At 37.0% G+C, this 27,178-nt stretch overlaps 1 protein-coding gene across 1 annotated transcript in view; it reads right to left on the reverse strand.

Moving 5' to 3' along the window:
* SPAG17 (sperm associated antigen 17) overlaps nucleotides 1-27,178 on the reverse strand; it is a 301,342-nt gene that overhangs the window by 72,126 nt on the left and 202,038 nt on the right. The window contains exon 29 of the mRNA XM_066268112.1: nucleotides 458-675. Within this exon, the coding sequence (XP_066124209.1) occupies nucleotides 458-675 (218 nt within the window). The remainder of the gene's footprint in view (nucleotides 1-457; nucleotides 676-27,178) is intronic.

Consider the following 27,178-nt stretch of genomic DNA (forward strand, 5'->3'; position numbering starts at 1 on the left):
GCTGTGGCCAGATAGCTCAGTTGATTAGAGCATCATCCCACTATGTCAAGGTTTAGGTTCAATTTATGGTCAGGGCACATACAAGAACCAACCAATGAATGCATAAATAAGTGGAACAACAAATCAATGTTTCTCTTTCTCTTTCCCACTCCCTTCCTCTCTGTCTAAAACCAATAAATAATAAAAAACATTTTAAATTCATGAGCTGTTTCATTTCAAAAATTAGTATTTTATAATATTCTATGCTGGTTAAATAAACACAGAATGCTTTTAAATTTGGGAAGATGGATCCATCCATTGATCCATCTATCGATCGATTGATCCATCCATCCATCCATCCATCCACTACTACTTAAAAAATTATTAAAAATTGATTGTTTTCCAGGTGCTCTTCTATGTGTTGTTTCAGACTTCTAGTGATTTAGGGAATTTTACAAAATACAATAGTTTGCCATACCGTTCCAGTGACAGGGTCTGTGGCCTGAAAGGATAAAAATGGTGCCAAGTTCCTTATTCTTTCTGATCCTTTGGTACCAATCCGATTTCCTTCAGGTGTGGTTGTAAACCAAGTGCCTACGTGATTGTCTACACGAGTCGCTGCTTGGGCTGTTTCTGTGGGAGGCTCATGGATTTCATTCTTATGTAACACTGTTGACTGATTTTTGTGTATTCTTCCTGTGAGAGTTCAAGTAAAATCAAACAACAGTATAACTATAATATCAACTATATAAATCATTCATTGTTTTGACTCAGTGTAAAGACATTGTGGCATAGAAATTCTAAGTAGTTTTCATCAATTGTAATATTTCTCAAGTGATAAAAATACCAGGTTATGAATATCTAACCTTGGCTGGACTCCCATCAACTCCCTCCAAATGTGCATGTGCACATACACGGTTCACTCTCTGTGACATAATAGCTTTTCTGGTCACCTTCTGTACACTTTTTAAAAATTTTTAATTAATTTAATTTATTGTGTTTACATGGATTCAAGTGTCCCACTGAATATAACTCCCTCACCCCCACCCAGGTCTGTACACTTTTGAATCTTGCTTATATCTCCCTGGATTCCAGATTTTGGGTTTTGTACTATGGTTTTTAAAGCCCACTTTTTTCCATTGTATATCCGTCAAACTTTCAGACTCTTTTTGACTTATGGGACTCTAGCATTTTACTAGATTTTCAACCTTTCATTCCACTGCTTTTATCATTTTGTCAGTAACAGAGAGGAAACGTCTTTTTTCAGCCCTGAATCTGAAGAACCTTATCAGGTATATCCTTGGCCTCTCGCCATAGGAAAGGATTTGGATAGTTTAATTACTACATTGATAATCATCTGACAATACTTTGATAAATCATTGATAGTACATCTCTCTCCCCCTTCATCCTTCCCTGTTATCTGTCATCTATATGGAACAGGAAGATATGACTTAAGATATCCTCATAAAACTCTGTGAATAATACCCTAACCCTCTATCAGGACAGATTTATTTATTCCATTTGTATAAACAATAGTGAACAATCTATAGATGAGATTTGCTAGTATTATTAAGCCTCAATCCAGATAAACTCAGACCAAGAAACAATTTGTAAGCAAAGAGAGAAAATGATTGTTAACTAGGAATATCCTTCAGTTTCATACCATGAAATATGTTATTAGGGCATGGACCTTTGCCTCACAGGAAGACTCAACTAATGATGGGAACCAAAGAAGACTGATACATCAAGCTAAGACTTTCCATTGATGTTATATTCATTTGGACCTACACGTGGTTCTAGAGCATTAAAAGACAACAGAAAGATAGACTTGTAGGAATTATTTAGCATGAAGCTCAGAGAGCCAAAGGGGTGAAAGCAATGAAAGAGATTAAAAACCTCTAATATATGTTTAATTGGAATTTTAGAAGAGAAAAAATATAGATCAGAAATGATTTTGAAGAGATAATTATTGAGAACCTTTTATAATAAAAGATAATAATCTATAGATTCAAGAAGCCCAGTGTATTCTCACTTAGGTAAATAAAAAGAAACCCAAAACTTAAATCATATTGAAATTTTAATAAAAAATATTTTAAGGGCAGTAAGTATATTTTCAAAGAAATGACAGACTGACAGACAACTTTTCAACAGCAACACTGAAAGCAAGAAGAATCCATAGAGATAGTTCCAAGGTGCTGAAGGAGCTGGAGAGGAAATGGGGAATGGCTGTTATTGGGTACTGGTTTTAGGGAGGGGAGTGATGAAAATGCTCTGGAATCAGATAATGAAGATGGTTGCATAATGATTATTTTTTTTTTAATTTTATTTATTGATTTTAGAGAGAGAGGAAGGAAGAGAGAGGAACATGGAGCTGCTCCTGTATATGCCCTGACTGGGGATTGAACTGGCAACCTCTGTGTATCCAGATGAAGCTCTAACAAACTGAGCAATCTGGCCAGGGCTATAATTTTTAATTTTTAATATTAAAAATTTTTACTTTAAAGGATGAATATTATAGCATGTGAGTTATATCTTAATAAGTTATATTAAAATATAACTAATTGGATAAAGCTAACACAGGATTTTGAAGGAAATTTACAGCCACAAATACTCATACTGGAAAAGAAGAAAGCCTAAAAATTAGTGAGCCACCTTAGATAGATAAAAAAGACTAGCAAAATAAACTGAAAAATATATGAAAGACTTTCTGTTTTTGTTATCTAGGTAGCAACAACAAATTTGTGATTTTACCCTCTTCTCATTCTAGAAATCATAAGAAGCAATAATAACAATGAAAAAATGCAGAAATTACATTTGTAGAAATATTAGGGAAACCCTCAAACTCCAACTGTGCTGTTGAAAGTGAAGCCAAGAAGCAAGCCCACAGGGATGGATGTAGAAGAGTTCCTGGAATTAGCAGGATGCAGGTAAATGTGGTTGCTCACAGATCTCATAATTTTTCAATAAGCAATCCCCCAAAGGGACAGGATCCCCTCCTGGGGGAGACTTGTGTGGGTAGTAATCTAAAATGAATAGAGCAGGATCCTGAACAAAATAAAGAGGAGGGGCTTGGAAATAAAGAGGAGGGGTAAAGGTGTGGGGGGATCCTTTCATGGCAGGTTTAGAAGCACTGGTAAAATACAACTTCTAAAAGTGGATACATCTAAGAAAGCAACCCAACTTAAAAAGAGTCAAAATATATCAATAGAGACCTCACTGAAGATGACACATAGTTGGTAAATAAGCATATCATTAGGGGTTAAAACAAAAACAACAATGAGATAACATGACACACTATTAGAATGGCTAAAATCCAAAAACTGGCAACATCAAATGCTGACTAGGATGTGGGGCAACAGGAACTCTCATTCATTGCTGGTGGGAATGCAAAACTGGTACAGTGACTTGGGAAGACAGTCTGGCAGTTTCTTACAAAGGTAAACATATATGGAATGTAAAAAAATATGGAATATTCTCCTAGGAATTCATTTAAATGAATTGAAAACATGTTCATACAAAAACCTGCATGCAAATATTTAAAAGCAGCTTCATCACAACTGCCAAAAAATGGAAGCAACCAGTAAAGGGTGGGGTAAAAGTAGTTTTACAGTTATAAGTACACAAAACACAAAGTTTATTCCTGCATTATTATTTATTAATTATTGTATTATTTCCCACATGAACAACTGTAAACTTACTTTTGCCCCACCATGTATATCCCTCAAAAGGTGAAGAGATAAACAAGCTATTACACATTATACAATGGAATGTTATTCTGTTAACAAAAATAAATGAGATTTCCAGCCATGAAAAGACATGGGGGAATCTTAAATGTATATTACAAAGTGAAATAAACCAATCTGAAAAGGTTACATACTATAGGATTCCAACTATATGACATTCTAGAAAAGGCAAAACTACAGTGACAATAAAAAGATTAGAGGTTTCCAGGGATGGTTCAGGGCTGGGGAGAAGAGAAGGATGAGTAAGTGGAGCACAGGGGATATTTAGGGTGATGTAACTATTGTGTATGACATTTTAACGGCTGATTCATGACATTATGCTTTTGTGAAAACTCATAGAACTGTATGACACAAAAAGTGAACTTTAAACTATGGATTTTTTTTAAACAATGGATTTGAGTTAATAATAATGTATTACTATTGGTTCATTGGTTATAATAAATGTACCACACTTTCAAGACCTTAAAAATAGGGAAAACTGAGCCAGGAAGAGTGGAAGTATATGGAAACTCTGTATTGTGCTTTCTGCTCATTTTTTAAATGTAAAACTAAAAATTTCCTAAAAAGTACATTAGTTAAAAATAAAAAGTGAATGCATCACCCTAGATGAAAGGGCTGGGAAGGAATCTGGTGCACACGATGCTGGAGGCAGAAGCCCTTTGGAACCAGGTTGGGCAATTAGAGAGGTGGTCATGCAAACCACCAAGTCCTCAGATTTCCAACAGAGGGAGCCATTGAGCTGGGATGTTTAGAAAGCTGTGGGGATACAGTATTTGTATTCATTTCCACCAGGAGCCTTCTGCTACTAGCAAAGAAAAAATCTACTTCACTAAATTTTGAGTTACTGAAAAAGGAATACATTTTGCTTCCATACAAGATTATAGGGTACTGTGGTGAGATGTATGAAATTGATAAAGAAAACTAAATCTTGGTCTCAGGTTATTAAAGGTCTATGAAAAATTGAGAAAAATTTGTAACATGTGAAAGACAGTGGGAGTTAGGGATTAGCTGCTCAGACTCATCACATTTCTATGACTTACTAGCTAAGACAGGGGTTGGGAACCTTTTTGGCTGAGAGAGCCATGAACGCCACATATTTTAAAATGTAATTCCATGAGAGCCATACAATATGTTTGACACTAAATACAAGTAAATGTATGCATTTTATGTAAGATCAACACTTTTAAAGTACAATAAGTCTCTGAATTCTTTTTAATAATGTTATGCTGTTGCTAATCAATGATGAATAAAGTACTTCTTACCATTAATGTGACTTCTGGTGCTGCATGGTTTTGTTGATGGCTTTGTAGTCTGGTTGATACGTGGTGAGGTTAAGCTTTATGCAGGCGTTGAGACTTCCATCCATTAAACGTGATCGTAAGTTGTCTTAACGTTCTTTCGATGTGATAAAGACTGCTCATATGAATCCGAAGAGCCAAACATTGTCAGTATAGCAATACTCACATGCTACAGTGTGTGGTATGTGACAGGAAGCGTGTTCCAAGTTTTGACAATCACCTGGTCCGCGGGTTGAAGTTTTTTCATTTCTCCCCACTTGTGTTTGCTCGCCAACTCTGCTTGCTGTTGTGCAAGTCTTTCCAAATCTTCATTCAGTAACTTGAACTTATTCACCCACATGTCTGAGGCCTTCAGGTCAGCAGTTTGTAGCTCAAAATCTCTGACGGAGACACCAGGGATGTAACTCAGGTTGGCATTGTCCACTGCACAGTCGGGTGGATGGGTGATGAACTTAAAAAGATGAGTGCGCTCACAAAATTCTCCAAAATGCGCTTTGAATGACTGCAGGAGATTAGATGTGAAGCCCGCTAGCTGCTGGAGATCAAGATGTTGAGCAGGGTCACTTGCTGTGCATGCATCTTTAAACTCTCCCAGTTTTTCAAAGTGTAGTAAACGACCTGTTTCAATGTTGGCGATGAAGAGTTCCAGCTTGTTTTCAAATGCAAACACTGCTTGTTGAAGGGATAAGACTGTATTTCCAACGCCTTGCATTTTCACATTGAGCTGGTTCAGATGGCAGTCATGTCCACAAGATAGTAGAACTTCAGAAGCCACTCAGTGTTAGCTAACTCAGGATGATCAACATTTTTCATTTTAAGAAAAGTCCAGATTTTGCTCAGACAAGCCGCGAAACAGCTGAACGCCTTCCCTCTTGACAACCAATGCACATTGCTCTGCAGAAGCAGACCAGGAGAATTATTCCCAACTTCATCCAGCAGTGTTTTAAACTGGTTATCATTTAAAGCTCAGGCAACAATAAAGTTGACCACCCGAATGACCGGCAACATCACCTCACCAAGCTGCTCGCCACACATCTGATGTAGAATGCAGTGAAAACTTAGGATGGGTCTCTTTTCATGTTCATGAGGAAGCGCTACGACTCCTCTGTTTTTCCCCACCATGCACGGAGCACCATCAGTACACACCAAAATAAGTTTATCCATCGGTAGATTTTTTTCTTTAGCAAACTCAGTGAAAGACTTGAATAAATCCTCCCCTCTTGTTCATAGGCAAAACAGCAAGACTTTCCTCACATAGTGTGTCACCCACAGCATACCTTGCAATCACGCTGAACTGGGATAAATGGCTTACGTCTGTTGACTCATCCAAAGCGAGAGAAAAGAATGGTGCTGCATTTATGTCCTTCACTTGTGTTGCCTCAATTTGATTTGCTATCATGACGGTACGATTGTGAACAGTTCTTGCCGACAGAGGCATGTCTTTTGTTCGTTTGATTATCTTGTCTTTATCTGAAAAGTCGTCAAAAAGTTCATAGGCAACATCAAGCATGAACGTTTTGGCATACTCCCTATCTGTGAACGGTTTTCCATTTCTCACAATTGCTAAAGCACCAGCAAAGCTAGATGAATTCCAGTCACCTTGTTGGGTCCAAACACGGAGTTGCTGCTGACTAGCTTGCACTCTGCACAGTAGCTCTTGACATGCTTTCTTCCTGCTGTCCCCGCTAGATATTTCGATGCAAATGTAGTATGGCATGTGTTGAAGTGCCGCTTTATATTTGACGGTTTCTTTTTTTTTATATAAATTTTTATTAATGTTAATGGGGTGACATCAATAAATCAAGGTACATATATTCAAAGAAAACACGTCCAGGTTATCTTGTCATTCAATTATGTTGCATACTCATCACCCAAAGTCAGATTGTCCTCCGTCACCCTCTATCTAGTTTTCTTTATGCCTCTCCCCTTCCCCCTTCCCCCTTCCCTTCTTCCTCCTTCCCTCCCCCTCCCCCCTCCCCTCCACCCCTGGTAACCACCACACTCTTGTCCATGTCTCTTAGTCTCATTTTTATGTCCCATCAATGTATGGAATCATGTAGTTCTTGTTTTTTTCTGATTTACTTATTTCACTCCTTATAATGTTATCAAGATCCCACCATTTTGTTGTAAATGATCCGATGTCATCATTTCTTATGGCTGAGTAGTATTCCATAGTGTATATGTGCCACATCTTCTTTAACCAGTCTTCTATTGAAGGGCTTTTTGGTTGTTTCCATGTCTTGGCCACTGTGAACAATGCTGCAATGAACATGGGGCTACATGTGTCTTTGCATATCAATGTTTCTGAGTTTTGGGGGTATATACCCAGTAGAGGGATTGCTGGGTCATAAGGTAGTTCTGTTTTCAGTTTTTTGAGGAACCACCATACTTTCTTCCATAATGGTTGTACTACTTTACATTCCCACCAACAGTGAATGAGGGTTCCTTTTTCTCCACAGCCTCTCCAGCATTTGCTATTACCTGTCTTGTTGATAATAGCTAATCTAACAGGGGTGAGGTGATATCTCATTGTAGTTTTGATGTGCATTTCTCTAATAACTAATGAAGCTGAGCATCTTTTCATATATCTGTTGGCCATTTGTATTTCTTCCTGGGAGAAGTGTCTGTTCATGTCCTCTTCCCATTTTTTATTGGATTGTTTGTTTGTTGTTGAGTTTTATGAGTTCTTTGTAAATTTTGGATATTAGGCCCTTATCTGAGCTGTTGTTTGAAAATATTATTTCCCATATAGTTGGCTGTCTGTTTATTTTGTTGTCAGTTTCTCTTGCTGAGCAAAAACTTTTTAGTCTGATATAGTCCCATTCATTTATCTTTTGCCTTCACTTCTCTTGCCTGTGGAGTCAAATTCATAAAATGCTCTTCAAAATCAAGGTCCATGAGTTTAGAACCTATGTCTTCTTTTATGTACTTTATTGTTTCAGGTCTTATATTTAGGTCTTTGATCCATTTTGAATTAATTTTAGTACAAGGGGACAAACTGTAGTCAAGTTTCATTCTTTTGCATGTGGCTTTCCAGTTTTCCCAGCACCATTTGTTGAAGAGGTTTCTTTTCTCCATTGTGTGTTGTTGGCCCCTTTATCAAAAATTATTTGACCATATATATGTGGTTTTATTTCTGGACTTACTATTCTGGTCCATTGGTCTGAGTGTCTATTTTTCTGCCAATACCATGATGTTTTGATTGTCGTGGTCCTATAATATAGTTTGAAGTCAGGTATTGTAATGCCCACAGCTTCATTCTTTTTCCTTAGGATTGCTTTGGCTATTCGGGGTTTTTTATAGTTCCATATAAATCTGATGATTTTTTGTTCCATTTCTTTAAAAATGTCATAGGAATTTTGATGGGAATTGCATTAAATTTGTATATTGCTTTGGGTAATATGGCCATTTTGATTATATTTATTCTTCCTATTCATGAACAAGAATATTTTCCATCTCATTGTATCTTTTTCGATTTCCCTTAACAATGCTTTGTAGTTTTCATTATATAGGTCCTTTACATTCTTTGTTATGTTTATTCCTAGGTATTTTATTTTTTTTTGTTGCAATCGTGAAGGGGATTATTTTTTTGAGTTCGTTTTCTAATATTTCATTGTGAGCATAGAGAAAGGCTATGGACTTTTGTATGTTAATTTTGTATCCTGCGACCTTACTGTATTGGTTTATTGTTTCTAGTAATCTTTTTGTGGAGTCTTCGGGGTTTTCGATGTATAGGATCATATCATTTGCAAAAAGTGCTACCTTTACTTCTTCTTTTCTGATACGGATGCCTTTTATTTCTTTCTCTTGTCTAATTGCTCTGGCCAGAACTTCTAGCACCACATTAAATAACAGTGGAGAGAGTGGACAACCTTGTCTTGTTCCTTATTTAAGGTGGAAAGTCTTCAGTTTTATGCCATTTAATATGATGTTGGCTGATGGTTTATCATATATGACCTTTATCATGTTGAGATATTTTCCTGCTATACCCATTTTATTGAGTGTCTTAAACATAAAGTTGTGTTGTATTTTATCAAATGCCTTTTCTGCATCTATTGATAAGATCATGTGGTTTTTGTTCTTTGTTTTGTTGATATGGTATATTATGTTAACCGTTTTTTTTTGTTTTTTTAAATTTATTTATTAAATTTAATGCAGTGACATTGATAAATCAGGGTACATATGTTGAGAGAAAACATCTCTAGATTATTTTGACATTTGATTGTGCTGTATACCCCTCCCCCAAAGTTAAATTGTCTTCTGTCACCTTCTATCTGGTTTTCTTTGTGCCCCTCCCCTCCTCCAACCCCTCTCTCCTTCTTCACCCCATCCCCCTCCCCCCACCCCCCACCCCTGTTGCCATCACATTCTTGTTCATGTCTCTGAGTCTCATTTTTATGTCCCTTCTATGTATGGATTCATATAGTTCTTAGTTTTTTTTCTGATTTACGTATTTCACTCCGTATAATGTTATCAAGGTCCATCCATGTTATTGTAAATGATCCAATGTCATAATTTCTTATGGCTGAGTAGTATTCCATAGTATATATGTACCAAAGCTTTTTAATCCACTCATCCTCTGACGGACACTTGGGCTGTTTCCAGATCTTCGCTATTGTGAACAATGCTGCCACAAACATGGGGGTGCATTTCTCCTTTTGGAGCCATTCTATGGTGTCCTTGGGGTATATTCCTAAAAGTGGGATAGCTGGGTCAAAAGGCAGTTCGATTTTCAGTTTTTTGAGGAATCTCCATACTGTTTTCCACAGAGGCTGCACCAGTCTGCATTCCCACCAGCAGTGCAGGAGGGTTCCCTTTTCTCCACATCCTCGCCAGCACTTATTCTGTGTTGTTTTGTTGATGAGCACCATTCTGACTGGTGTGAGGTGATATCTCATTGTGGTTTTTTTTTTTTTTTTTTAATAAATTTTTATTAATGGTAATGGGATGACATTAATAAATCAGGGTACATATATTCAAAGAAAACATGTCTAGGTTATTTTGTCATCAAATTATGTTGCAAACTCCTCGCCCAAAGTCAGATTGTCCTCCGTCACCCTCCATCTAGTTCTCTGTGCCCCTCCCCCTCCCCCTAACTCTCTCCCTCCCTCCCTCCCATGTCCTCTCTCCCCCCCCACCCTTGGTAACCACCACACTCTTGTCCATGTCTCTTAGTCTCATTTTTATGTTCCACCAATGTATGGAATCATGTAGTTCTTGTTTTTTTCTGATTTACTTATTTCACTCCTTATAATGTTATCAAGATCCCACCATTTTGCTGTAAATGATCTGATGTCATCATTTCTTATGGCTGAGTAGTATTCCATAGTGTATATGTGCCACATCTTCTTTATCCAGTCTTCTATTGAAGGGCTTTTTGGTTGTTTCCATGTCTTGGCCACTGTGAACAGTGCTGCAATGAAAATGGGGCTACATGTGTCTTCACGTATCAATGTTTCTGAGGTTTTGGGGTATATACTCAGTAGAGGGATTGCTGGGTCATAAGGTAGTTCTATTTGCAGTTTTTTGAGGAACCACCATACTTTCCTCCATAATGGTTGTACTACTTTACAGTCCCACCAACAGTGAATGAGGGTTCCTTTTTCTCCACAGCCTCTCCAACATTTGCTATTACCCGTCTTGTTGATAATAGCTAATCTAACAGGGGTGAGGTGGTATCTCATTGTAGTTTTGATTTGCATTTCTCTAATAACTAATGAAGCTGAGCATCTTTTCATATATCTGTTGGCCATTTGTATTTCTTCCTGGGAGAAGTGTCTGTTCATGTCCTCTTCCCATTTTTTTATTGGATTGCTTGTTTGTTTGTTGTTGAGTTTTATGAGTTCTTTGTAAATTTTGGATATTAGGCCCTTATCTGAGCTGTTGTTTGAAAATATTATTTCCCATATAGTTGGCTGTCTGTTTATTTTGATATCAGTTTCTCTTGCTGAGCAAAAACTTTTAATTCTGATGTAGTCCCATTCATTTATCTTTGCCTTCACTTCTCTTGCCATTGGAGTCAAGTTCATAAAATGTTCTTTAAAACCCAGGTCCATGATTTTAGTACCTATGTCTTCTTCTATGTACTTTATTGTTTCAGGTCTTATATTTAGGTCTTTGATCCATTTTGAATTAATTTTAGTACACGGGGACAGGCTGTAGTCGAGTTTCATTCTTTTGCATGTGGCTTTCCAGTTTTCCCAACACCATTTGTTGAAGAGGCTTTCTTTTCTCCATTGTGTGTTGTTGGCCCCTTTATCAAAGATTATTTGACCATATATATGTGGTTTTATTTCTGGGCTTTCTATTCTGTTCCATTGGTCTGAGTGTCTATTTTTTTGCCAATACCATGCTGTTTTGATTATTGTGGCCCTATAATATAGTTTAAAGTCGGGTATTGTAATGCCCCCAGCTTCATTCTTTTTCCTTAGGATTGTTTTGGCTATTCGGGGTTTTTTATAGTTCCATATAAATCTGATGATTTTTTGTTCCATTTCTTTAAAAAATCTCATAGGGATTTTGATGGGAATTGCATTAAATTTGTATATTGCTTTGGGTAATATGGCCATTTTGATTATATTTATTCTTCCTATTCAAGAACAAGGAATATTTTTCCATCTCATTGTATCTTTTTTGATTTCCCTTAACAATGCTTTGTAATTTTCATTATATAGGTCCTTTACATTCTTTGTTATGTTTATTCCTAGGTATTTTATTTTTTTTGTTGCAATTGTGAAGGGGATTATTTTTTTGAGTTCGTTTTCTAATATTTCATTGTTGGCATATAGAAAGGCTATGGACTTTTGTATGTTAATTTTGTATCCTGCGACCTTACTGTATTGGTTTATTGTTTCTAATAATCTTTTTGTGGAGTCCTTCGGGTTTTCGATGTATAGAATCATATCATCAGCAAAAAGTGATAGCTTTGTCTGATGTAGTCCCATTCATTAATTTTTGCCTTCACTTCTCTTGCCATTGGAGTCAAATTCGTAAAATGCTCTTTAAAACCCAGGTCCATGAGTTGAGTACCTATGTCTTCTTCTATGTACTTAATTGTTTCAGGTCTTATGTTTAGATCTTTGATCCATTTTGAGTTAATTTTTGTACAGGGGGAGAGACTGTAGTCCAGTTTCATTCTTTTGCATGTGGCTTTCCAGTTTTCCCAGCACCATTTATTGAAGAGGCTTTCTTTTCTCCATTGTGTGTTGTTGGCCGCTTTATCAAAAATTATTTGACTATATATATGTGGTTTTATTTCTGGACTTTCTATTCTGTTCCATTGGTCTGAGTGTCTATTTTTCTGCCAATACCATGCTGTTTTGATTGTCGTGGCCCTATAATAGAGTTTGAAGTCAGGTATTGTTCACAGTGGCCAGGACATGGAAACAACCAAAAAGCCCATCAATAGATGACTGGATAAAGAAGATGTGGCACATATACACTATGGAATACTACTCAGCCATAAGAAATGATGACATCGGAACATTTACAGCAAAATGGTGGGATCTTGATAACATGATACAAAGCGAAATAAGTAAATCAGAAAAAAACAGGAACTGTATTATTCCATACGTAGGTGGGACATAATAGTGAAACTAAGAGACATTGATAAGAGTGTGGTGGTTACGGGGGGGGAAGGGGGAATGGGAGAGGGATAGGGGGTGGGGAGGGGCACAAAGAAAACAAGATAGAAGGTGACAGAGGACAATCTGACTTTGGGTGGTGGGTATGCAACATAATTGAACGACAAGATAACCTGGACTTGTTATCTTTGAATATATGTATCCTGATTTATTGATGTCACCCCATTAAAAAAATAAAATTATAAAAAAAAAAAAAAAAAAAAAGTGATAGCTTTACTTCTTCTTTTCCGATATGGATGCCTTTTATTTCTTTGTCTTGTCTGATTGCTCTGGCCAGAACTTCTAGCACCACGTTGAATAAGAGTGGAGAGAGTGGACAACCCTGTCTTGTTCCTGATTTAAGGTAGAAAGTCCTCAGTTTTATGCCGTTTAATAGGATGTTGGCTGATGGTTTATCATATATGGCCTTTATCATGTTGAGATATTTTCCTTCTATACCCATTTTGTTGAGAGTCTTAAACATAAAATTGTGTTGTATTTTATCAAAAGCCTTTTCTGCATCTATTGATAAGATCATGTGGTTTTTGTTCTTTGTTTTGTTGATATGGTGTATTACGTTAACCGTTTTGCATATGTTGAACCATCCTTGAGATTCTGGGATGAATCCCACTTGATCATGATGTATTATTTTTTTAATATGTTGTTGTATTCGGTTTGCCAGTATTTTGTTTAGTATTTTAGCATCTGTATTCATTAGAGATATTGGTCTGTAGTTTTCTTTCTTTGTGCCATCCTTGCCAGGTTTTGGTATGAGGGTTATGTTGGCCTCATAAAATGTGTTTGGAAGTATTGCTTCTTCTTCAATTTTTTGGAAGACTTTGAGTAGAATAGGAACCAAGTCTTCTTTGAATGTTTGATAGAATTCACTAGTATAACCGTCTGGGCCTGGACTTTTATTTTTGGGGAGATTTTTAATAGTTTTTTCTATTTCCTCCCTGCTGATTGGTCTGTTTAGGCTTTCTGCTTCTTCATGACTCAGTCTAGGAAGGTTGTATTGTTCTAGGAATTTATCCATTTCTTCTAGATTGTTGTATTTGGTGGCATATAATTTTTCATAGTATTCTACAATAATTCTTTGTATATCTATGATGTCTGTGGTGATCTCTCCTCTTTCATTTTGGATTTTATTTATTTGAGTCCTGTGCCTTTTTTCCTTGGTGAGTCTTGCCAAGGGTTTGTCAATTTTGTTGATCTTTTCAAAGAACCAGCTCCTTGTTTTATTGATTTTTTCTATAGTTTTTCTGTTCTCTATTTCATTTATTTCTGCTCTGATTTTTATTATCTCCTTTCTTCGGCTGCTTTTGGGTTGTCTTTGTTCTTCTTTTTCTAGTTCCTTAAGGTGTGAAGTTAAGTGGTTTACTTCGGCTCTCTCTTGTTTGTTCATATAGGCCTGAAGTGATATGAACTTTCCTCTTATTACTGCTTTGCTGCATCCCAGAGATTCTGATATGTCGTATTTTCATTTTCATTTGTCTGTATATATCTTTTGATTTCTGCGCTTATTTCTTCTTTGACCCATTCATTTTTTAGAAGTATGTTGTTTAGTTTCCACATTTTTGTGGTTTTTCCCCCTCTTTTTTGCAGTTGAATTCTAGTTTTAAGGCTTTATGATCAGAAAATATGCTTGGTACAATTTCAATTTTTCTAAATTTGCTGATATTGTCTTTGTGGCCCAACATATGGTCAATTCTTGAGAATGTTCCATGTACACTAGAGAAAAATGTATACTCTGTCGCTTTGGGATGAAGTGTCCTGTAGATGTCTATCATATCCAGGTGTTCTAGTATTTCATTTAAGGCCACTATATCTTTATTGATTCTCTGTTTGGATGACCGATCTAGAGCCGTCAGCGGTGTATTGAGGTCTCCAAGTATGATTGTATTTTTGTTAGTTTTTGTTTTAAGGTCAATAAGTAGCTGTCATATATTTTGGTGCTCCTTGGTTTGGTGCATATATATTAAGGATTGTTATGTCTTCTTGATTCAACTTCCCCTTAATCATTATGAAATGACCATTTTTGTCTCTGAGTACTTTTTCTGTCTTGTAGTCAGCATTATTAGATATGAGTATTGCTACGCCTGCTTTTTTTTGGGTGTTGTTTGCTTGGAGTATTGTTTTCCAGCCTTTCACTTTGAATTTGTTTTTATCCTTGTTGCTTAGATGTGTTTCTTGTAGGCAGCATATAGTTGGATTTTCTTTTTTAATCCATTCTGCTACTCTGTGTCTTTTTATTGGTAAGTTTAATCCATTTACATTTAGTGTAATTATTGACACTTGTGGGTTCCCTACTGCCATTTTATAAATTGCTTTCTGTTAGTTTTGTATCTAGTTTGATTCTTCTTTTTTGTTTTTCTATCATTTGTTTTTGTTTGTTTGTGTTCCATACTTCTTTCCTCTGTTGCTACCTTTTTTAAGTCAAGTGTTTTTGTGGTGGTTTTTTTAAGGGTGGTTACCATTAAGTAATGAAAAGGGTACCTACCATATTCATTGTAGTACCCTATCTTATAAGTATTTCTGCACTTCATCATCCTTTGCTACTGTTAATCTCCATCCTCTCCCCCCTTTTTTTCCTTTGTTGTCACAGTTTAAGTTTGGTTTTATTGTGTTCTTGGTGGATCTGTTACTTGTGGTGTTGTTTTCTTTTGTTCTATGAATCTGGTTGGAAAACCCCCTTTAGTATTTCCTGGAGTGGGGGCTTTCTGTTGATAAATTCTCTCATCTTTTCTGTATTTGTGAATGTTTTTATTTCTCCTTCGTATTTGAAGGATAGCTTTGATGGGTATAGTATTCGTGGCTGAAAGTTCCTCTCTTTCAGGACTTTAAATATTGGGGTCCACTCTCTTCTAGCTTGTAGAGTTTCTGCTGAGAAATCTGATGATAATCTAATAGGCCTTTCTTTATATGTTGTACTCTTCTTTTCCCTGGCTGCCTTGAGAATTTTTTCTTTGTCATTGGTTTGTGTCATCTTTATTATGATGTGCCTTGGAGTGGGTTTGTTGGGGTTAAGAAAACTTGGTGTTCTGTTTGCTTCTTGAATTTGAGGCTTTAGTTCCTTCCACAGGCTTGGGAAGTTCTCGTCTATTATTTGTTTGAGTATATTCTCCATTCCATTTTCTTTCTCTTCTCCCTCTGATATACCTATTATTCTTATGTTATTCTTTCTGATGGAGTCAGACAATTCCTGTAGGGCTTTCTTGTTTTTTATTATTTTTGAGTCTCTTTCTTCTTCTCTCTGTTGTACCTCAAGTTGTTTGTCTTCTATTTCACTAATCCTATCTTCAATCTGGGCTGTTCTGTTAGCTAAGCTTGTTACCTCGTTTTTCAGCTCGTGAATTGAGTTTTTCATTTCTGTTTGATTTGTTTTTATAGTTTCAATTTCCTTGGTAATATATTCTTTGTGTTCATTGAGTTGTTTTCTGATCTCCCTATATTGCCTTTCTGTGTTTTCTTGTATCTCTCTGAGTATTTTTAAGATTTCTATTTTAAATTCTCTGTCATTTAGCTCCAAGGCTTCCAATATGTTAAGTCTTTTCTCCATAGATTTTTCCACATCTATTTGTGTTACCTCTCTTTCTTTTGTATCCATAATATTCGATTTCCTCTTTCTTATCGGCATCTGAGGGTGGTCTTATTGATAGCACTAATTAGAATTAATAAAGAGTAAAAAGTAAAAAAAAAAAAAAAAAGGTAAAACACCCCACAAAAAAAACCAGTAATAATTTATTATTTCCCCCTTTTTTTCTCTCTTCTCTTTCCCTCCTCTCCCCTCCTCAGGGAAATATCGTGCCTATAATGGAGGGCCTGATTTGGAGTGAAGAGTTCAAGGGGCAAAAAAAGGGAGTAGGGACCTACTAAATGCAAAAAAAAAAAAAAAAAAAAAAAGGAAAAAAATCTTAGACAAGCATAAGATGATTTGCTTGTAAGTGATGGTCAACTAAGAGATATAATGAGAGGGATAAGAGGGAACCAGAAAAAAGGACCAAAAAAGAATAATAAAGAAGAAAAAATAAAAATAATAAGTAAAAATCTGTTCTATTAAGTGGAGCGAAGACTAAATACAATGGAGACCTTGGGTTGGGAGGACCCAAAATGCCACAAAAAAAAAAAATAAAAACAAAAGCAAAAAAGAGAAATAAAGCAAAAAAAAGCCTTGAGTTCCAAATTAACTAATTTGTTTGTGATTGAGGATTATATGGGAGGAAAGTAAAATGAAAAAAGAAAAAACGAATAGAAAGGAAAAAATAAGAAAAAGAGAAAAACGAAGGAAGAAATAAAATAGGAAGAGAAAAAAACAAAATAAAGCAAGACAAAAAAAAAAAAGAGGAGAGAGTGAGAGTTAAGTGTTTTGGAGTATAACCTTAAAGGAGGGTGAGGATGAAGAAGAAAAATAAAATGCAACACTCATGGGTAGTGTAGTTCCAGAAAGGGGAAGCATAAGATGGGCAGAGAATAGAAGGACCGAGGTGGAGGAAATAAAGGCAAAAAGATAGAAGAAACAAACAACAACAACAACAACAAAAAAAATTAGTGGATCAAGTTGTAAAGTCTGTGGGTTTTTCTTGATTTTGAGAGGTTAACTTCTTCCTTTTTCTTTTCTCTCCCTCTTCCTGGTCGGTGACTCTGTACCCCAGGCTCTGCCCCTGTGTCACTCTTAGGTAGGGATTTGCAGTTGATGGGATTCTATGGCAATGTCATATAATTGGCTTTAGTCTTGCTGGAAGTAAAGGCTTGTTGGCGTTTGCAGGGTCCAACGATGAGAGAGTTTGCTTTCCTGGATTCTCTCTCCTAGTCCCCCCTTTCTGAATTAGCAGCCTGGTGATCCAGCTATAAGGCTGCAACTGCTTCTGCCTGGGGAGTAAGAGGCTCAAAGAGCTGGGAAATCCCCACTCTATCCCCACTCAGTGCAAGGCTTTGGGAAAGGCTCTGACAGTCAGGACCTCCAGTGTAATCAGGCGGGGGTGGGAGTCAATTGTTGTCAAGGTGACTGTTCAGCGCCTATCATTTAGTTGGACCTCTCAACCCAGGCTTTCCACACTTTGTAGCCTGTTTTTGCAGGGAAGAAGAGGCACTAGTCTCTGCTTACGACTAGTGTAGTATAGACCTTATTATCTGCCAAGTCCTTCTTGTTAGCGTTTATCCCTAAATATGGAGGCTCTATTAATCAGAAGTTGCCCCCGCCCCTTTAGCGAGAGGCACTAAAAAATATCATGCCTCTTGTCTTGGAACGCTGAACTGAGAGAGATCTTATCAATTAGAACCGAGGGTGCGCAGATTTCATGGGTTAAGCTAATTTCAGTGATTGGGTTGCAGCTGTGCTTCCAAAGGTATTTTAGGCTGCCTGTGCGCGCCCCTCCCCCAACGCTTGATTGTTAGCTTGAATGGCTGGGTGAGGTACCCCGCCCACGGAGAGAATCTCCCAAGCCTCTCCCTCTCGCCCTGCTGCTGGCGGCTGGACCGCACCAGGCACAGGATAATGGAGCCCCCTGGGTGTGCGGGCCAGCAGGGCGCCCTGGGCGCGTGGAATGCCCAAGGCACGCGCGCGAATGGGGCGCTCCGGGCACCGGTGGCCGGCGACCCCCACTCGCAGTGTGCGGGCCGCTGGGAACGTCAGCGGTACTCAACCGGACCAGGCGCGCGCGGCAGCGGCTCGTGGCGGCCGCTCGCGGCGGCGGTTCGCGGCGGCTGCTCCACTCGCGGCGGCGGCTCGCGGGGGCTCGCGGCGGCTCGCGGTGGCGGCTCGCGTCGGCCGCTCGCAGCGGCTCGCGGTTCCCAAGTATATGGGCTGACTCACCACAGGCGCACTTCCTTGCGGTTTGAAAGAATGTCCCTGTGGTCGATTCCTCCACACCCTCGTCTCTCAGATTCAAGTGATAACAGTCCTTTCGCTATCAGTTTGTGTGGAACTCCGGAATGCTCCGAGGATAAATTTTTCTGTTTCTAGTTGATAAATTTGTTGTGATTTAGGGGAGAGCTGTCGGACGCGCTGCTCACGGCGCCATTTCCGTGACGTCACCGGTCATTGTGGTTTTAATTTGCATTTCTCTAATGATTAGTGATGTTGAGCATTTTTTCATATTCCTGTTGGCCATCTGTATGTCCTCTTTGGAGAAGTGTCTATTCATCTCTTTTGCCCATTTTTGGATTGGATTGTTTGTCTTCCTGGTGTTGAGATTTACAAGTTCTTTATAAATTTTGTTTATTAACCCCTTATCAGACGAATTGTCAAATATGTTCTCCCATTGTGTAGTTTGTCTTTTTATTCTGTTCTTGTTGTCTTTAGCTGTGCAAAAGCTTTTTAGTTTGATATAGTCCCATTTGTTTATCCTGTCTTTTATTTCACTTCCCCGTGGAGATAAATCAGCAAATATATTGCTCCGAGAGATGTCCAAGAGCTAACTGCCTATGTTTTCTTCTAAGATGCTTATGGTTTCACGGCCTACATTTAAGTCTTTTATCCATTTTGAGTTTATTTTTGTGAGTGGTGTAAGCTGGTGATCTAGTTTCATTTTTTTGCAGGTAGCTGTCCAATTTTCCCAACACCATTTGTTAAAGAGGTTGTCTTTACTCTATTGTATTTCCTTGTCTCCTTTGTCAAATATCAGTTGTCCATAGAACTGTGGGTTTATTTCTAGGTTCTCTGTTTTGTTCCATTGATCTATATGCCTGTTCTTATGCCAGTACCAGGCTGTTTTGAGTACAATGGCCTTGTAGTATAACTTGATATCAGGAAGTGTGATACCTCCTACTTTATTCTTCTTTTTTAAGATTGCTGAGGCTATTCGTGTTCTCTTTTGGTTCCATATAAATTTTTGTAATATGTGTTCTATATCTTTTAAGTATGTCATTGGTATTTTAATTGGTATTGCATTGAATTTATAGATTGCTTTGGGTAATATAGACATTTTAATGATGTTTATTCTTCCTAACCATGAGCAAGGTATATGCTTTCACTTGTTTGTATCTTCCTTGATTTCTTTTATCAATGCGTTGTAATTTTCCGAGTACAAGTCTTTAGTTTCCTTGGTTAAGTTTATTCCTAGCTACTTTATTTTTTTGGTTGTAATTGTAAAGGAAATTGTTTCCTTAATTTCTCTTTCTGACTGTTCATTGTTGGTGTATAAAAATGCCTCTGATTTCTGAGTATTGATTTTATATCCTGCCACTTTGCTGAATTCATTTATCAGGTCCAGTAGCTTTTTGACTGAGACTTTAGGGTTTTCTATATACAATATCATATCATCTGCAAATAATGATAGTTTTACTTCTTCTTTTCCAACTTGAATGCCTTTTATTTCTTCTTCTTGTCTGATTGCTGTGGCTAGGACTTCCAGGACCATGTTAAATAAGAGTGGTGAAAGGGGGCACCTCTGTCTTGTTCCTGATCTTAAGGGTATTGTTTTTAATTTTTGCCCATTGAGTATGATGTTGGCTGTGCGTTTCTCATAGATGGCTTTTATCATATTTAGGTATGTTCCCTGTATTCCCACTTTGCTGAGAGTTTTGATCATGAATGGGTGCTGGATTTTATCAAATGCTTTTTCTGCATCTATTGAAATGATCATATGGTTTTTCTTCTTCTTTTTGTTTATGTAATGAATCACATTGATTGATTTATGAATATTGTACCATCCTTGCCTCCCCAGAATAAATCCCACTTGATCATGGTGTATGATTTTTTCCATATATTGTTGGATCCGGTTTGCTAATATTTTGTTGAGGATTTTAGCACCTATATTCATCATAGATATTGGCCTATAATTTTCTTTCTTTGTGTTGTCTTTGCCTGGTTTTGGAATCAGAATTATGCTCGCCTCATAAAAGGAGCTTGGAAGTCTTCCTTCCTCTTGAATTTTTTGAAATAGTTTGAGAAGGATAGGAGTTAGTTCTTCTTTGAATATTTGGTAGAATTCTGTTGTGAAGCCATCAGGCCCTGGACTTTTCTTTGTTGGGAGTTTTTTGATAACTGTTTTGATCTCCTTTGTTGTAATTGGTCTGTTTAGGTTTTCTGATTCTTCCAGGTTGATTTTTGGAAGATTGTATGTTTCAAGGAATTTGTCCATTTCATCTAGGTTGTCTAGTTTTTTGGCATACAGTTCTTCATAGTATTTTCTTACAATATTTTGTATTTCTGTTGTGTCAGTTGTTATTTCTCCTCTCTCATTTCTAATTTTATTTATTTGAGTCCTCTCTCTCTTTTTCTTGGTGAGTCTAGTTAAAGGTTCATCAATCTTGTTTACCTTTTCAAAGAACCAGCTCCTAGTTTCATTGATCCTCTGTATTGTTTCTTTAGCCTCTATGTCATTTATTTCTGCTCTGATCTTTATTATTTCCTTCCTTCTACTACATTTGGGCTTTACTTGCTCTTCTTTTTCTAATTCTTTTAGATGCAGGGTTAAGTTGTTTATTTGAACTTTTTCTAGCTTCTGAAAGTGTGCCTGTAGTGCTATGAATTTCCCTCTCAGCACTGCTTTCGCTGTGTCCCATAAATTTTGAGTTGTTGTATGCTCATTGTCATTCGTTTCTAGGAATTTTTTTATTTCTTCTTTGATCTCATTCTTAATCCATTCATTATTTAACAACCTGCTATTTAGTTTCCATGTGTTTGAGAATATTTGAGCTTTTCTGTTGTGATTCATTTCTAGTTTCATGACGTTGTGATGGGAGAAAGTGCTTGATATGATTTCAGTCTTCTTAAATTTGTTGAGAGCACTTTTCTGCCCTAATATGTGGTCTATTCTATAGAATGTACCATGAGCACTTGAAAATAATGTATATTCTGCTCCTTTAGGGTGAAAGGTTCTGAAGATATCTATTAAATCGAGTTGATCTAGTGTTTCCAATAAGTCTGCTGTTTCTTTGTTAATTTTCTTTCTTGAGGATCTATCTAGTGATGTTAGTGGGGTATTGAAATCCCCTACTATTATAGTATTGCTGTTGATCTCGCCCTTTAAATCCATCAAAGTCTGCTTTATATATTTGGGTGCTCCTATATTAGGTGCATAGATATTTATAATAGTTATATTTTCCTGTTGAATTACTCCCTTTATCATTATGTAGTGGCCTTCTTTATCTCTTACTATATCCTTTGTTTTAAAGTCCAATTTTTCTGATATAAGTATTGCTACCTTAGCTTTTTTTTTCATTTCCGTTTGCATGAAACGTTTTTTCCATCCTTTTACCTTCAATCTATGTGTGTCTTTTGTTCTAAGGTGTGTCTCTTGTAGACAACATATGTATGGGTCCTGTTTTCTTATCCATGCAGCTACCCTATGTCTTTTGATTGGATCATTTAATCCATTTACGTTTAAGGTTATTATTGATATGTAGTTGTTTATTGCCATTTTCTTCTTTAAAGGTGTATTCCTTTTTTTGCTATATTCTTTTCCCACTTTGATCTGTTTACAACAGGCCCCTTAAGATTTCCTGCAGCATTGCTTTGGTTGTAATGAATTCCTTGAGTTGTTTTTTGTCTGGGAAGCTTTTTATTTCTTCTTCGATTTTAAATGATCGCCTTACTGGATAAAGTAGTGTTCGTTGTAGGTTCTTGTTCTGCATTACTTTGAATATTTCTTGCCATTCCCTTCTGGCCTCAAGTGTTTCTGTTGAGAAGTCAGATGTCATCCTTATGGGGGCTCCTTTGTAGGTGATAACTTTTTTTTCTCTTGCAGCTTTTAATATTTTCTCTTTATCACTTAGCTTTGGTATTTTTATTATGATGTGTCTTGGTGTAGGTTTCTTTGGGTTTCTCTTTAATGGAGTCCTCTGTGCTTCTTGTGTGTGTGAGAGTTTCTCTTGCATTAATTTAGGGAAGTTTTCAGCTATGATATGATTGAACAAAGTCTCTATTTCTTGTTCTTTTTCTTCTTCTTCAAGAACCCCTATGATGCGGATGTTATTTCTCTTCATGTTGTCACAGAGCTCTCTAAGAGTTTCCTCTGACTTTTTGAGTCTCTTTTCTCTTTTCTTCTCTGCTTTCATGCCTTCATTCCAGTTGTCCTCTAACTCGCTGATTTGATCCTCTGCTCTATCTATCCTGTTTTTAATTCCTTCCATTGTGGTCTTTATTTCTGATATTGTATTTGTCATCTCTGACTGATTCTTTTTTATACTTGCTATTTCTTTATTTAGGTTTTCATAATGACCATCCATTGTTGTTCTAAGATCCCTAAGCATCCTTACAATCATTATTTTGAACTCTGCATCTGGAAGTTTGATTATTTCCATATCAGTCAGTTCATCTCTCTAAGGTGTCTCTTGTGGTTTCATTTGGATTGCACTCCTTTGTCTTCTCATCCTCTTTTTTGGGTGTTTTATTTGTAGAGTTGGTTGAGTCTAGGCTTGGTGTTGTCTGCCTCCAGTTTTCAGTTGTGTTATTTCTAGGTCTTCTTGGGTTGGTATCAGCTGTTATCTGTAATCCACTTTCGGATTTGGGCAGCTTTGAAGTCTTGATTTGTTTGTTTTCTTAACAGGTGATAGTCTTGTTTACTGATCTCAGCAGGGGGCTTCCTTGAAACTGTATCCAGGAATGCGATGGGTGTAACCTGAGACTCTGAAGGCCTCTTTAGCCAGCTAACCTCATTGGGTGCAGGGTGTTTTCTCAGCTTCAGTAGGGGTGGTGTATCTCAGATCTCCATGGAGACCTGAGTTACTGCCCCTCCTCCCCACTTCTTGTTTTCAGCTGTGTCTTCTTGCGCTGACTGGAGCTGGAGAGATGTCCCGAGATCTCTGATCCGGAAGCACTTCAGCTCTGTTTTGTGAAAGGTTCAGTCCCTCCCCCAGCTATGGCCGCCTCCAGCACGGATGAGTTAGCTTTTTTAGTTCGTTTCCTGCATTCCTTAGCCCCTCACAGTCTGTCCCTCTCCCTGTCCTTTCCACTTGGGAGATAAACTGGTCTTTTCAACGCACCTTGGTCCCTGGTCGCCAGGCAAGTGGCTGTGAGCAGTAGTTTCTGCTCTTTTCCCTCTGAGATCCTCTCTGGGCTCTCAGCCTCACCCCCCCCCCTCCGTTCCGGTAAGCAGAGGAGGTTCAGGTGCTCTCTACCAGGGTTGTTGTGGTTTCTTCTTTGCTCCTTGGTTTTTGAGAGCTGTTCTTGCAGTTCAGAGTTGGTTTTTTATGCTGATTTTTCCTAAATTGATTTGTATTCCAGTTTGGTGGTGAGAGCTGGATGTCTGTGCATCTGCCTACTCCGCTGCCATCTTTTTTTTACTATGTTAACCGTTTTACATGTGTTGAACCATGCTTGAGATTCTGCGATGAATCTCATTTGATCATGATGTATTATTTTTTTAATATGTTGTTGTATTCGATTTGCCAGTATTTTGTTTAGTATTTTAGCATCTGTATTCATTAGAGATATTGGTCTGTAGTGTTCTTTTTTTGTGCTGTCCTTGCCAGGTTTTGGTATGAGGGTTATGTTGGCCTCATAAAATGTATTTGGAAGTATTGCTTCTTCTTCAATTTTTTGGAAGACTTTGAGTAGAATAGGAAACAAGTCTTCTTCGAATGTTTGATAGAACTCACTAGTGTAACCATCTGGGCCTAGACTTTTATTTTTGGGGAGGTTTTTAATAGTTTTTTCTATTTCCTCCCTGCTAATTGGTCTGTTTAGGCTTTCTGCTTCTTCATGACTCAGTCTAGGAAGGTTGTATTGTTCTAGGAATTTATCCATTTCTTCTAGATTGTTGAATTTGGTGGCATATAGTTTTTCATAGTATTCTACAATAATTCTTTGTATATCTATGATGTCTATAGTGATTTCTCCTTTCATTTTGGATTTTGTTTATATGAGTCCTTTGTCTTTCTTCCTTGGTGAGTCTTGCCAAGGGTTTGTCAATTTTGTTGATCTTTTCAAAGAACCAACTTTTTGTTTTATTAATTTTTTTCTATAGTTTTTCTATTCTCTATTTCATTTATTTCTGCTCTGATTTTTATTATTTCCTTTCTTCAACTGGTTTTGGGTTGTCTTTGTTCTTCTTTTTCTAGTTCCTTAAGGTGTGAAGTTAAGTGGTTCACTTGGACTCTCTCTTGTTTGTTCATATAGGCCTGAAGTGATATGAACTTCCCTTTTATTACTGCTTTTGCTGCATCCCAGAGATTCTAATATGTCGTATTGTCATTTTCATTAGTCTGTATATATCTTTTGATCTCTGCACTTATTTCTTCTTTGACCCATTCATTTTTAAAAAGTATGTTGTTTAATTTCCACATTTTTGTGGGGTTTTTCCTTCTTTTTTGCAGTTGAATTCTAGTTTCAAGGCTTTATGATCAGAAAATATGCTTGGTACAATTTCAATTTTTCTGAATTTGTTGATGTTATTTTTGTGGCCCAACATATGGTCAATTCTTGAGAATGTTCCATGTACACCAGAGAAAAATGTTTACTCTTTCGTTTTGGGATGAAATGTCCTGTAAATGTCTATCATATCCAGGTGCACTAGTGTTTCATTTAAGGCCAATATATCTTTATTGATTCTCTGTTTGGATGACCGATCTAGAGCTGTTAGCGGTGTATTGAGGTCTCCAAGTATGATTGTATTTTTGTCAGTTTTTGGTTTTAGGTCAATAAGTAGCTGTCTTATATATTTTGGTGCTCCTTGGTTTGGTGTATATATATTAAGGATTGTTATGTCTTCTTGATTCAATGTCCCCTTAATCATTATGAAATTACCATATTTTTTCTGAGTATTTTTGCTGTCTTATAGTTAGCATTATTAGATATGAGGGTTGCTACACCTGCTTTTTTTTTGGATGTTGTTTGCTTGGAGTATTGTTTTCCAGCCTTTCACTTTGAATTTGTTTTTATCCTTGTTGCTTAGATATGTTTCTTTAGGCAGCATACAGTTGGATTTTCTTTTTTAATCCATTCTGCTACTCTGTGTCTTTTTATTGGTGAGTTTAATTCATTTACATTTAGTGTAATTATGACACTTGTGGGTTCCCTATTGCCATTTTATAAATTGCTTTCTGTTAGTTTTGTGTCTTGTTTGATTCTTCTCTTTTGTTTTTCTATCATTTGTTTTTGTTTGTTTGTATTCTATACTTCTTTCCTCTGTTGCTACCTTTTTTAAGTCATGTGCTTCTGTGGTGGTTTTTTCAAGGGTGGTTACCATTAAGTAATGAAAAGGGTACCTACCATATTCATTGTAGTAACCTGTCTTATGAGTGTTTCTGTACTTCATTGTCCTTTGCTACTGTTAATCTCTGTTCTCTCCCCCCCTTTTTTTTTGCTTTTGTTGTCACAGTTTAAATTTGGTTTTATTGTGTTCTTGGTGGAGCTTTTACTTGTGGTTCTGTTTTTGTTTTGTTCTTTGAATCTGGTTGGAAAACCCCCTTTAGTATTTCCTGGAGTGAGGGTTTTCTGATGATAAATTCCCTCATTTTTTCTGTATTTGTGAATGTTTTTATTTCTCCTTTGTATTTGAAGGATAGCTTTGATGGGTATTGTATTTTTGGCTGAAAGTTTCTCTCTTTCAGGGCTTTAAATATTGGGGTCCAGTCTCTTCTAGCTTGTAGAGTTTCTGCTGAAAAATCTGATGATAATCTAATAGGCCTTCCTTTATATGTTGTATTCTTCTTTTCCCTGGCTGCCTTGAGAATTTTTTCTTTGTCATTGGTTTGTGCCATTTTCATTATGATCTGCCTTGGAGTAGGTTTGTTGTGGTTAAGAAAACTCAGTGTTCTGTTTGCTTCTTGAATTTGAGGCTTTAGTTCTTTCCACAGGCTTGGGAAGTTCTTGTCTATTATTTGTTTGAATATATTCTTCATTCCTTTTTCTCTCTCTTCTCCCTCTATTATTCTTATGTTATTCTTTTTGATGAAGTCAGACAATTCCTGTAGGGCTTTTTCCACATCTATCTGTGTTCCTTCTTTATCTATTGTATCCATGATATTCGATTTCCTTTTTCTTAATGGCATCTGAGGGTGGTTTTGTTGATAGCACTTTGCCTTCAGTGTGTGAAACTTCCATACACTCCAAGGATAGATTTTTCTGTCTCTGGTTGATGAACTTGTTGAAATTTTGGGGAGATTTGTTGGTTGCACTCCTCACGGTGCCATTTCTTGAAGTCACCCGTTGACTGTTTCCTTGATGCTAGTTTATCATTGCATATTAGACACACTGCAGAACCTGCTCTCTCCACAAAGGCAAATTCCTCTGTCCATTCCTGCTGAAAAGTATGATACTCCTCATCTTTTTTTTTCTTTTAGCCATCTTCTTTGTCAAAAGGGTTTCTACAATTAGCTAGCTAACTACTATCTTAAAAAGGAGGAAAGTTTACTTCTTGACCTCATAATGACCCATGTACTTTATGCATTATCCAATAAAAATTTGGTGTTGCCCATAGGACAGCTGTGATTGGTTCCAGTCACCCGCAACTATGAACATGAGTGGTAGGAAATAAATGGATTGTAATACATGAGAATGTTTTATATTTTTAACATTATTATTTTTTTATTAAAGATTTGTCTGCAAGCCAGATGCAGCCATCAAAAGAGCCACATCTGGCTCATGAGCTAT

This window comes from Saccopteryx bilineata, chromosome 3 (assembly GCF_036850765.1).
Source record: "Saccopteryx bilineata isolate mSacBil1 chromosome 3, mSacBil1_pri_phased_curated, whole genome shotgun sequence".
NCBI classification, from domain to species: Eukaryota; Metazoa; Chordata; class Mammalia; order Chiroptera; family Emballonuridae; genus Saccopteryx; species Saccopteryx bilineata.